This window comes from Rhinolophus sinicus, chromosome X (assembly GCF_036562045.2).
Source record: "Rhinolophus sinicus isolate RSC01 chromosome X, ASM3656204v1, whole genome shotgun sequence".
Classification (NCBI taxonomy): Eukaryota; Metazoa; Chordata; class Mammalia; order Chiroptera; family Rhinolophidae; genus Rhinolophus; species Rhinolophus sinicus.
The window spans coordinates 76785636-76798318 of record NC_133768.1 but is presented as its reverse complement, the minus strand read 5'-3'; the positions used below and the strand labels follow the sequence as shown (position 1 = coordinate 76798318).

General features: G+C 39.1%; 1 protein-coding gene across 10 annotated transcripts in view; it reads left to right on the top strand.

Moving 5' to 3' along the window:
• CHRDL1 (chordin like 1) overlaps nucleotides 1–12683 on the top strand; it is a 187607-nt gene that overhangs the window by 157164 nt on the left and 17760 nt on the right. For 7 of the 10 annotated variants that reach the window (XM_074323572.1, XM_074323573.1, XM_019718629.2 and 4 more), the window contains one exon: nucleotides 1508–1717. In XM_074323572.1, the coding sequence (XP_074179673.1) occupies nucleotides 1508–1717 (210 nt within the window). The remainder of the gene's footprint in view (nucleotides 1–1507; nucleotides 1718–12683) is intronic. The other 3 variants (XM_019718631.2, XM_074323569.1, XM_074323571.1) reach the window with 1 other exon arrangement.

Sequence of the window (12683 nt, the reverse complement as noted above, 5' to 3'; positions counted from 1 at the left end):
CTGGAAGGGAGTGTAACTGTATAGGGAGGAGAAGAGGTGAGGGCAGGAGAGAGAACAACACATCTGTCCTCTCTTGTCATGTGATTCCATTCACAGCCCTGAGCCTCACAGTTCAGATATCAAATCCCTATCGTATTTTACTGTAAGGTTGGGAACTTCTCTGATTTAGGTTTAGGCCTTTGGAAATATTATATAGATTGACCTGTTAGAGTACCTAATACTCTAGCAGCTCTTGTGAAGGCCAAGAAAAGACAGCCAACATCATCCATATTTCCTAATATGAACCAATGGACTTGATGAGAAACAAATAGCCCAGTGATTCATCCTTCTGAAGCCACTGTTTTGCAGCCAAATCAGTCAGTTCATTGAAACACTCTGTGTGGGGCTATTTCTCCCACCCTAGCCCCACCTTATGTGATACAGCCCACATGTTGTTGATTGGTATGATGAGGTGATGGGAATAATGAGAAACATACCCAGGCCCAGTTGTGGCTTGAAATCCCCAGAATGTCTCAGCATTTTGAAAAACGGAGAAAACTCAGTCTCAGACCTCCCCCATTTGCAGCCCTGTGGAGTTCTCATCCTGGAGCCTAGCTCTGTGTCTTACAGTAGGAGCTGAATATGTTTTGGTTGGTTTACACTGGAGGATGTTCCTGTGGCCCCTTCCCTTCATAGACCTCTCAACCTGCACCCCAGATGCTTGCTCTTGCAAGGACCCTCAAAAAACACAGAGCTTCACTTCCCACTCAACAAATATGAGACCACCAAAGGATAGCTATAGTACAGGCACTGGTTCGCTGTAGTCAAATCTCTATAGCCACTATGAGGTGGGGGCAGAAGACATTGCCTGAAGATTAGTGACAAAAGGACTACCTTTCACTACTTACTGGGATGGTATGGGTCCTTTTTATTTCAATCTTGTCTTAGCACCTTCCTTCCCATGCCAGAGAGTAGGCCCGCACCATGAAGCTCCATACCCATCTGTGTTGGTGAATCAGACTCTCATAGCATTTGATATTCTGAATGGATTTGCTTCAGGATCTGAAAAAACTTGGCCCTTTGGAAAGAGCAGTAGCTTTCACATCTAGTCTCCCTGGGTAGCAAATCTCTGGTAAATTATCATGCTAAGAAGCACATACATTTGGGCCATATAATCCTCTATGGAAATGCAGGTGTTAGCACTACATTCTACTAGAGGTTCCTTATCAGATACCCCAGACAGATAGAACTCTGCTTTCGTGCATTCATTCATTTCTGCACTTAAAAAAATATTTATTGACTGCCAGGCACTTGTGAACATTCAGAGGCCATGGTTGAAGAACCTGAATAGTTGTTGATGGTAGAACAAAGCCCAAGCTGTGTTTTGAGTCAGAAGAGGCTGTTCTCCACGGTCATGTAAAGAACAAAGGATGTTTGATGTCTTAAGGGGTTCCAGTCTTTGGTTCTGAGTACAGGGACCCATTTCAACTCCCTAGACTTTAATTTCCAGTCATATGTTCTCTTACAGTGTGTGTTTCCAATGGAAAGACCTATTCCCATGGCGAGTCCTGGCACCCGAACCTCCGGGCATTTGGCATTGTGGAATGTGTGCTGTGCACTTGTAATGTCACCAAACAAGAGTGTAAGAAAATCCATTGCCCCAACCGATACCCCTGCAAGTATCCTCAAAAAGTAGACGGAAAGTGCTGCAAGGTGTGTCCAGGTAAAAAGGCAAAAGGTGCGTTGGTTTGAAGCCCTGCCTTTGGTTGACTGAGATCCCCACTTAGTCATTCTCAGTGTTGTTTGAGCATCAGAAATATAATCAACCTGTGATATCACTGTAATGATAATAGTTCTACTGATAATGGACTTCATTTGCTCCTCTCTTGAAGGGCTAGTAAGATGGAAGCTTGGAAGAAGTTTACTACTAAGAAATAGACGGGAGTTGCTTGTGTCAACAATACCTTTGATCCAATGTAGACCTAAATGCCAAACTTAAGCCTTGGTTTTGTAAATAGTAGAGAAATTAGCTTATGATAATGATTAGGAAGAACAGTAGTACCTTTCAGTTCTATCACTATTTAACTCATCAAAACACAGTCACATCCAGTACCTTTTTGAGCTAGGATGAGAGACAGATGTGGTACAGTGGAAGGAGAGTGGGTACTCGTTCTAATCTAAGTTGCTGTGTGGCCTTGAAAATGTGCCAACTATGCTCTGGACCTCATCAGCCTCATCTATACTATACAATAAAAATTTTCAACAGTTGATCTCCAACCTCCCTTCCAAGACTAAAATCCTATCATGATATTGTTTCTCTTTTTAGGATGAAAAAACTGAGGTGTATACAGTGTTTTGCCCAGAGTCACATAGAGAGCTAATAAAATCAAGGCCTGGAACCCAGGTCACTTCTAGCCCATTGTGTTTTCCAGGCCAGTAGAAAATATTAACTGATGAAAAGGACAAATTATTTATTTATTATTTTTAAGATTTTTATTAAAATAGAGCTACCATACTATATTATATTAGTTTCAGTTGTACACCATAGTTATTTAACATTTGTATACCTAAAGAAGTGATCACGATGATAATTCCAACAACCATCTGACACTGTACCACACTATTACAATATTATTGACTATATTCCTATGCTGTATATTATAATACATCCCCAAGACTTATTTGTTTTGTACTGGAAATTTGAAGCACTTATTCCTCTTCTTCTTTTTCCTCCTTTTTTAACTTTTCAGTTACAGTTGACATTCAATATACTTTTATGTTAGTTTCAGGTGTACAGCATAGTGGTTGGACATTTATATAATTTAAGAAATGATCTTTCTGACTAGTCTAGTACCCACCTTGCGCTATACATAGTTATTACCATATTACCGACTATATTCCCTATGCTTTATTTTATATTCCTATGACTATTTTGTAACTACCAATTTGTATTTCCTAATCTCTTCCCCTTTTACACCCAGCCCTTCTGACACCATACATAGTTATTAAAATATTATTGACTGTATTTCTTATGTGATGCCCTACATCCTCATGACTGCTTTGTAACAACCAATTTGTACTTCTTAATCCCTTCCCCTTTTTCACCCACCTCAAAAGCCCTCCAGTCTGGCAACCATCAAAGTGTTCACTGTATCTATGAGTTTGTTTCTGTTTTCTTTGTTTGTTTATTTTGTTCTTCAGATTCCACATATAAGCGAAATCACATTACATCTGTCTTTCTCTGACTGACATGCTTCATTCAGCACAATACCATTCAGGGCCATCCATGCCACTGCAGATGGCAAGAACCCATTCTCTTCCCTAGCCAAGCAATATTCCATTGTATATATCTACCACCTACTCTATTCACTCATCCACCAACAGACACCCAGGCTGCCTCCACATCTTGGCCATTGCAAACAATGCTGCAATTAACATATGGATGCACACATCCCCTTAAAGCAGTGTTTTGGGTTTCTTCGGATAAATACCCAGAAGTGGGATTACTGGGTCCTTCTTTGTCTGTTGCTATAGCATTTGATTTAAAGTATATTTTGTCTGGTGTAAGTACTGCTACCCCATCTATTTTTCTGTTTCCGTTTTCATTAAATATCTTATTCTATTCCTTTACTTTCAGTCTCTGTGTGTCTTTTGAGCTTCATGTAGGCAGCATATGTACGTGTCTTGTTTTCTTATCCATTCAGCTACCTTATGTCTTTTGATTGGAGCATTTCATCTGTTCACATTTAAAGTAATTATTGATAGATATGTAGTTATTGCCATTTTATTATTCATAATTTTGTCTTTTTTTCATCTTAAAGAAGTCCCTCTAACATTCCCTGTAATGCTTGTTTGGTGGTGATGAACTTCTTTAGCTTTCTCTTACCTGGGAAGCTCTTTATCTGTACCTTGATTTTATTTTTTTTTATTTTTTTTTATTTTTTTTTTTTTTTATTAAATTTATTGGGGTGACAATTGTTAGTAAAATTACATAGATTTCAGGTGTACAATTCTGTATTACATCATCTATAAATCCCATTGTGTGTTCATCACCCAGAGTCTGTTCTCCTTCCATCACCATATATTCAATCCCCCTTACCCTCATCTCCCACCCCCCACCCCCCACCCCCCTTACACTCTGGCAACCACTAAACTATTGTCTGTGTCTATGAGTTTCTGTTTCTCATTTGTTTGTCTTGTTCTTTTGTTGTTTTTGGTTTATATACCACATATCAGTGAAAACACATGGTTCTCTGCTTTTTCTCTCTGATTGTTTCCCTCAGCATTACTCTCTCAAGATCCATCCATGTTGTCACAAATGTTCCTATATCATCTTTTCTTACTGCCGAATAGTATTCCATTCTGTATATATACCACAACTTCTTTATCCATTCATCTATCGAAGGACATTTTGGTTGTTTCCATGTCTTGGCCACCGTAAACAAAGCTGCAATGAACATTGGAGCACACGTGTCTTTATCTCTAAATGTTTTCAGATTTTTTGGGTAGATACCCAGGAGAGGGATTGCTGGGTCATATGGCAATTCTATTCGTAATTCTTTGAGGAACCTCCACACTGCCTTCCATAACGGCTGCACCAGTCTGCATTCCCACCAACAGTGTATGAGGGTTCCTTTTTCTCCACAGCCTCTCCAACATTTGTTATTATTTGTCTTGATGATAGCCATTCGACTGGGGTGAGGTGATATCTCATTGTGGTTTTGATTTGCATTTCTCTGATGATTAGTGATGTTGAGCATTTTTTCATATGTCTATTTGCCATTTGTATGTCCTCTTTGGAGAAATGTCTCTTCAAGTCCTCTGCCCATTTTTCAATTGGGTTGTTTGTTTTTGTTGTTGTTGAGTTGCATGAGTTCCTTGTATATTCTGGATACTAGCCCCTTATCAGAGGCACTGTTTGCAAAAATCTTCTCCCATTCAGTTGGTGGCCTCTTTATTTTGTCAATGGTTTCTTTTGCTGTACAGAAGCTTTTAAGTTTCATACAGTCCCATTCGTTTATTTCAGCTTTTACTTCCATTGCCTTTGGAGTCAAGTTCATAAAATGCTCTTTGAACCCAAGGTCCATAAGTTTAGTACCTATGTTTTCTTCTATGCAGTTTATTGTGTCAGGTCTTATGCTTAAGCCTTTGATCCATTTGGAACTAATTTTGGTACATGGTGACAAATAGCAGTCCAGTTTCATTCTTTTGCACATGGCTATCCAATTCTCCCAGCACCATTTATTGAAGAGGCTGTCTTTGCTCCATTGTATGTTTTTAGCTTCTTTGTCAAAAATTGTCTGTCCATATTTATGTGGTTTTATTTCTGGGTTCTCAATTCTATTCCATTGGTCTACGTGTCTGTTTTTCTGCCAATACCATGCTGTTTTGATTATTGTAGCCCTGTAGTACAAGCCAAAGTCAGGAAGTGTGATACCTCCATTATTGTACTTTTTCCTTAAGATTGCTTTGGCTATTCGGGGTCTTTTGTGGTTCCAAACAAATCTGATGATTTTTTGTTCTATTTCTTTAAAATATGCCATTGGGATTTTTTTTTTTAATTAAATTTATTGGGGTGACAATTGTTAGTAAAATTACATAGATTTAAGGTGTACAATTCTGTATTACATCATCTATAAATCCCATTGTGTGTTCACCACCCAGAGTCAGTTCTCTTTCCATCACCATATATTCGATCCCCCTTACCCTCATCTCCCACCCCCACCCCCGCCCCTTACCCTCTGGCAACCACTAAACTATTGTCTGTGTCTATGAGTTTCTGTTTCTCATTTGTTTGTCTTGTTCTTTTGTTGTTTTGGTTTATATACCACATATCAGTGAAATCACATGGTTCTCTGCTTTTCTGTCTGACTTGTTTGCTCAGCATTACTCTCTCAAGATCCATCCATGTTGTCACAAATGTTCCTATATCATCTTTTCTTACTGCGAATAGTATTCCATTGTGTATATATACCACAACTTCTTTATCCATTCATCTATCGAAGGACATTTTGGTTGTTTCCATGTCTTGGCCACGTAAACAAAGCTGCAATGAACATTGGAGCACACGTGTCTTTATCTCTAAATGTTTTCAGATTTTTGGGTAGATACCCAGAAGAGGGATTGCTGGGTCATATGGCAATTCTATTCGTAATTCTTTGAGGAACCTCCACACTGCCTTCCATAACGGCTGCACCAGTCTGCATTCCCACCAACAGTGTATGAGGGTTCCTTTTCTCCACAGCCTCTCCAACATTTGTTATTATTTGTCTTGTTGATGATAGCCATTCTGACTGGGGTGAGGTGATATCTCATTGTGGTTTTGATTTGCATTTCTCTGATGATTAGTGATGTTGAGCATTTTTTCATATGTCTATTTGCCATTTGTATGTCCTCTTTGGAGAAATGTCTCTTCAAGTCCTCTGCCCATTTTGCAATTGGGTTGTTTGTTTTTTGGTTGTTGAGTTGCATGAGTTCCTTGTATATTCTGGATACTAGCCCCTTATCGGAGGCACTGTTTGCAAAAATCTTCTCCCATTCAGTTGGTGGCCTCTTTATTTTGTCAATGGTTTCTTTTGCTGTGCAGAAGCTTTTAAGTTTCATATAGTCCCATTCGTTTATTTTAGCTTTTACTTCCATTGCCTTTGGAGTCAAGTTCATAAAATGCTCTTTGAACCCAAGGTCCATAAGTTTAGTACCTATGTTTTCTTCTATGCAGTTTATTGTGTCAGGTCTTATGCTTAAGTCTTTGATCCATTTTGAATTAACTTTGGTACATGGTGACAAATAGCAGTCCAGTTTCATTCTTTTGCACGTGGCTATCCAATTCTCCCAGCACCATTTATTGAAGAGGCTGTCTTTGCTCCATTGTATGTTTTAGCTTCTTTGTCAAAATTATCTGTCCATATTTATGTGGTTTTATTTCTGGGTTCTCAATTCTATTCCATTGGTCTATGTGTCTGTTTTTCTGCCAATACCATGCTGTTTTGATTATTGTAGCCCTGTAGTACAAGCCAAAGTCAGGAAGTGTGATACCTCCATTATTGTTCTTTTTCTTAAGATTGCTTTGGCTATTCGGGGTCTTTTGTGGTTCCAAACAAATCTGATGATTTTCTGTTCTATTTCTTTAAAATATGCCATTGGGATTTTGATGGGGATTGCATTGAATCTGTATATTGCTTTGGGTAATATGGCCATTTTAACTATGTTGATTCTTCCAATCCATGAGCACGGAATGTCTTTCCATTTCTTTGTGTCTTCTTCAATTTCTTTCAAAAATGTTCTTATAGTTTTCAGCATATAGGTCTTTCACATCCTTGGTTAAGTTTATTCCTAGGTATTTTATTCTTTTTGCTGCAATTGCAAAAGGAATTGTTTTTTGTATTTCTTTTCTGAGATTTCATTGTTAGTATATAGGAAGGCAATGGACTTTTGTGCGTTGATTTTGTAGCCGGCAACTTTACTGTATTAGTTGATTGTTTCTAATAGCTTTTTGGTGGAGTCTTTAGGGTTTTCTATATATAGCATCATGTCATCTGCAAGAGTGATAATTTAACTTCTTCATTCCCAATTTGGATGCCTTTTATTTCTTTCTCTTGCCTGATTGCTCTGGCAAGGACTTTAACACTATGTTGAAAAGCAGAGGTGATAGGGGACATCCTGTCGTGTTCCTGAACGTAGAGCAAAGGGCTTCAGTTTTCTCCATTAATTATGAGATTAGCAGAGGGCTTGTCATATATGGCCTTTATTATGTTAAGGTATTTTCCTTCTATACCCATTTTATTAAGTGTTTTAATCATAAATGGATGTTGTATCTTGTCAAATGCTTTTCTGCATCAATTGATATAATCATATGATTTTTGTCCTTTATTTTGTTTATGTGATGTATCACATTGATGGATTCTATGTTGAACCATCCTTGTGCCCGAGGATGAACCCCACTTGGTCGTGATGAATAATCTTTTTAATGCATTGTTGTATTCGATTTGCTAGAATTTTATTTAGGATTTTTGCATCGGTATTCATTAGAGATATTGGTCTGTAGTTTTCTTTTTTGTGCTGTCCTTACCAGGTTTTGGTATCAGGGTAATGTTGGCCTCATAAAATGAGTTAGGGAGTACTGTCTCTTCTTCAATTTTTGGAAGAGTTTGTGCAGAATTGGTATTAGATCCTCTTTGAAGGTTTGGTAGAATTCACTAGTGAAGCCATCTGGTCCCGGACTTTTGCTTTTGGGAAGGTTTTGGATGACTGATTCAATTTAGTTACTGGTGATCGGTCTGTTTAGATTTTCCAGTTCTTCATGGTTCAGCCTTGGAAGGCTATATGTTTCTAAGAACTTGTCCATTTCTTCTAGGTTGTTGAATTTGGTGGCATATAGTCCTTCATAGTATTCTTGGATGATCCTTTGTATTTCTGTGGTGTCGTGATAACTTCCCTTTTACGTTTCTGATTTTGTTAATCAGTGTCTTCTCTCTTTTATCTTAGTAAGTCTAGCCAAGGGTTTGTCAATTTTGTTAATCTTTTCAAAGAACCAGCTCTTTGTCACATTAATTTTTCTATTGTCTTTTTGTTCTCTATTTCATTTAGTTCTGCTCTAATTTTTGTTATTTCCTTTCTTCTGCTGACCTTGGGTTTTACTTGTTCTTCTTTTCTAGTTCTTTAAGGTGTAACATGAGGTTATTTATTTGGGAGTTTTCTTGTTTCTTGAGATAGGCCTGTAATGAGATAAATTTCCCTCTTAAAACTGCTTTCGCTGCATCCCAAAAATTTTGGTAGGATGTATTTTCATTGTCATTTGTTTCTATGTATCTTTTGATCTCTCCTCTAATTTCTTCTTTGACCCAGTCCTTCTTTAAAAGTATGTTGTTTAATCTCCATGTATTTGTGTTTTTCCGCTTTCTTTTTACAGTTGATATCCAATTTCAAAGCCTTGTGATCAGAGAATATGCATGGTATGATTTCAATCTTCTTAAATTTGTTGAGACTGATTTTATGTCCCAATATATGGTCTATCCTTGAGAATGTTCCATGTACACTAGAAAAGAATGTATAGTCTGATGTTTTAGGATGAAGTGCTCTATAAATGTCAATTATGTCCATTTCATCTAATGTGTCATTTAGGGCTACTATTTCGTTATTTATTTTCTGTTTGGATGATCTATCCATAGCTGTCAATGATGTATTTAAGTCCCCTAGTATAATTGTGTTTTGGTCAATTTCTCCCTTTAGTTCTGTTAGTAGTTGCTTGGTGTATTTGGTGCTCCCTGATTGGGGGCATAAATATTGATGACTGTTATGTCTTCTTGTTGTACAGTCCCTTCACCATTATGAAATGTCCATCTTTGTCTCTTGTTATCTTTTTCACCTTGAAGTCTGTTTCATCTGATATCATTATGGCTACACCTGATTTTCTCTGGGTACCATTTGCTTGGAGTGTCAATTTCCACCCTTTCACTTTGAGTCTATGCTTGTCCTTGTAGCTGAGATGTGTCTCTTGGAGACAGCATATGGTTGGGTTTAGTTTTTGATCCAATCTGCTACTCTGTGCCTTTTATTGGTGAGTTCAGTCCATTTACATTTAGGGTGATTATTGATATGTGAGGATTTCCTGTCATTCTATCTTTAGTTTTCTGGTAAGGCTGTGTCTCCATTGTTTCTTTGCCTTTTTGTTGTTGTCTATTATTTCTGTGTGGTGGTATTCTATGATGTTTCCCTCTGTTTCTTCTTTTATTTCAGTATATATTTCAATTCTGGATTTATTTTGAGTGGTTACCCTTAAGTTTATGTAAAAGAAAGTTTGATATTTAGAGTATTCCATTTTCTTCAGCACGCTTACTTTCTCCATTCCCATATTCGGTTCAGGCCTTTACTCTCCCCTTTTTGAGTTTTGGTTGCCACAAATTGTCCCTGTTGATGGTGGTCGAATAGCCTCCTTTAGTATTTCTTGTAGTGCAGGTCGTGTATTAGAAAATTCCCTCAGCTTCTGTATGTCTGGAAAGGTCTTTATTCCTCCTTCATATCTAAAGGATATCTTTGCTGGATATATTATTCTTGGCTCATGGTTTCTCTCTTTCAATAGTTTGAATATTTGGTTCCACTCCTCCTGGCTTGTAGAGTTTCTGCTGAAAAATCTGATGATAATCTAATGGGCTTTCCTTTGTAAGTTACCGTCTTCTTTTCCCTGGCTGCCTTGAGGATTCTTTCTTTGTCGTTGATTTTAGACAGCTTCAATACAATGTGCCTTGGAGAAGGCCTGTTGGGATTGAGGTAACTAGGTGTTCTATTTGCTTCTTGGATTCGAGGGTCCAGTTCTGTCCACAAATTTGGGAAGTTCTCATCGACAATTTGTTTGAATATATTCTCTGTTCCTTCTCTCTTTCTTCTCCTTCTGGTATGCCCATTATTCTTATATTGCTCTTTCTGATGGAGTCAGAAAGTTCTTGTAAGTTCTTTCATTTCTTTTAAGTCTCAAGTCTCTTTCTTCTTCTATCTGTGTCATTTCCAGGTTTCTATCTTCGATGTCACTGATTCTTTCCTCCATCTGGTCAACTCTACTACCTAAGCTGGTTATTTCATTCTTAATTTCTTCTATTGAGTTCTTAATCTCCAGAAATTCTATTTGGTTCTTTTTAAAATTTCAATCTCTTTCGTAAAATGCTCATGCTGTTCTTTGATTGAGTTTCTGAGTTCATTTAACTGCCTATCTGTGTTTTCTTGTATCTCGTTGAGTTTTTTCAGAACTGCAATCTTGAATTCTCTGTCATTTAAGTCACATATTTCTGTATCTTTAAGTGCCTCTTCTGGAGATTTTTCACTTTCTTTCTGAGCTGTCTTGTTGCCTTGGTTATTCATGGCGATTACTGGTTTACTATTTCTCTTCCTAGACATCTACAGGAGTGACTTCTGCAACAGGTTGATAGGAAGGGGTCTTTCTTTTGTTTGCCAGTACTTGTTGGTAGAATGTTTTATTATTTCTCCAACTGCAATTTATTTTTCTTCTCCCACACGGTAGTGCTATGTTTTCTCTGCACTATTCCAGCTTCTCACACAATGGGGGGATTCCCTGGGAGACGGGCTTCTCCTCTGTTAATAGTTCGTCTAGGTCACAGGGCGCAGTGTCCTGGTGGGTATGCGGAGAGCTTTTGATGTTCCAAAGCTCTTCCAGCTCCTGATTCAGAGCCCGTATGTTTCAGCCGTTCTGTTTACTCCTGCAGGGATCCGCCCAGATAGGTGGGGTCAGGGGCGGGGTAAGTTGTGAGAGGTGGCCCAGAGCAATGGCGGCAACCACCACCACAGCCGGTCCTGCTTCCATGGCTCCCTCCCCTTTGCCGGAACTAGTTGGGCTGTGAATTTGTGTCTGCGGCCCACATTTCTCAAAACAGGAAATTTTCTGTTGTTTTGATCTGACACTGCTACTGTTTCGCTTCTAGCACCGGGCAGGTGGGGGCCAGGCGAGCTCTGGGAGGGGTAGGAGGGGGCGGCTAGTCTCAGTGCCTAAGGCTCCGTTCTCTGCTCAGCAGTGAGGGCTTAAACCACCGTTTTCAGCCTTTTTCCCTCAGTCTTTTCTCCGAGGTCTCTGCCGTGAGTGTTGGGTTCAGCCGTGGTATATGCTGTCCCCTCAGCCCTGTGGAGCCCTGGCGGAGCCCTAGCAATCCGATCTCCAGCAGCTGTGGTAGTTCCAGGAAGCAGCGAGCTCGGCGCACTGAGCTAGGTCTGCGTCCTGCGCCCGCGCGGCTCCGTCTCCGTGCCCTTCTCCCTTTCCTCCTCCCTCCATTCGCGCGAATCTCCCACCTGTAGGTGATTTCAGTCGGTAGTGGGCCTCTTCGTCTTGCCCGTCTGCTGTGCAGGGAGTCCTTTGTGGAGTTTTTGTTGTTCGATTCTTTGTAAATTCCAGGGGAGCTTTACAGAGGCTTACCTCAGGCCGCCATTTTTCCGGAAGTCTCCTGTACCTTGATTTTAAATGATGGTTTTGCTGGGTAAAGTAATCTTATCTTGGTTGTAGGTCCTTGCTTTTCATTGCTTTCGATATTTTGTGCCAATCCCTTCTGGCCTGTAAAGTTTCTGTTGAGAAATCAGCTGACAGTCTTATAGGAGCTCCCTTGTAGGTAACTAACTGCATTTCTCTTGCTGCTTTTAAGATTCTCTTTTTGTGTTTAACCTTTGGAATTTTAATTATGATGTGTCTTGGTGTTGGCCTCTTTGGGTTCATCTTGTTTGGGACTCCCAGAGCTTCCTAGGCTTGTATGTCTATTTCCTTCACCAAGTTAGGGAAGTTCTCCATCATTATTTCTTCAAATAGGTTTTCAATTCCTTGCTGTCCCTCTTCTCCTTTTGGTACCTCTATGATGTGAATGTTGGTATGCCTGATGTTGTCCCAGAGGCCCCTTAAACTCTCCTCATTTTTTTTGGATTCTTTTTTCTTTATGCTGTTCTAATTGGGTGTTTTCTGCTACCTTATCTTCTAAATCGTTGATTCAATCCTCTCCTTCATCTAATCTACTGTTGATTCCCTTTGCTGTATTTTTTATTTCAGTTATTGTATTCTTTATTTCTGATTGGTTCTTTTTTATGTTTTCTGTCTCCATTTTCATGTTTCCTATCTTTTTGTTGAAGTTCTCCCTGAGGTCATTGAGCATCCTTATAACCAGTGTCTGGAACTCTGTGCCTGATAGATTGCTTGCCTCTATTTTGTTCAGTTCTTTTTC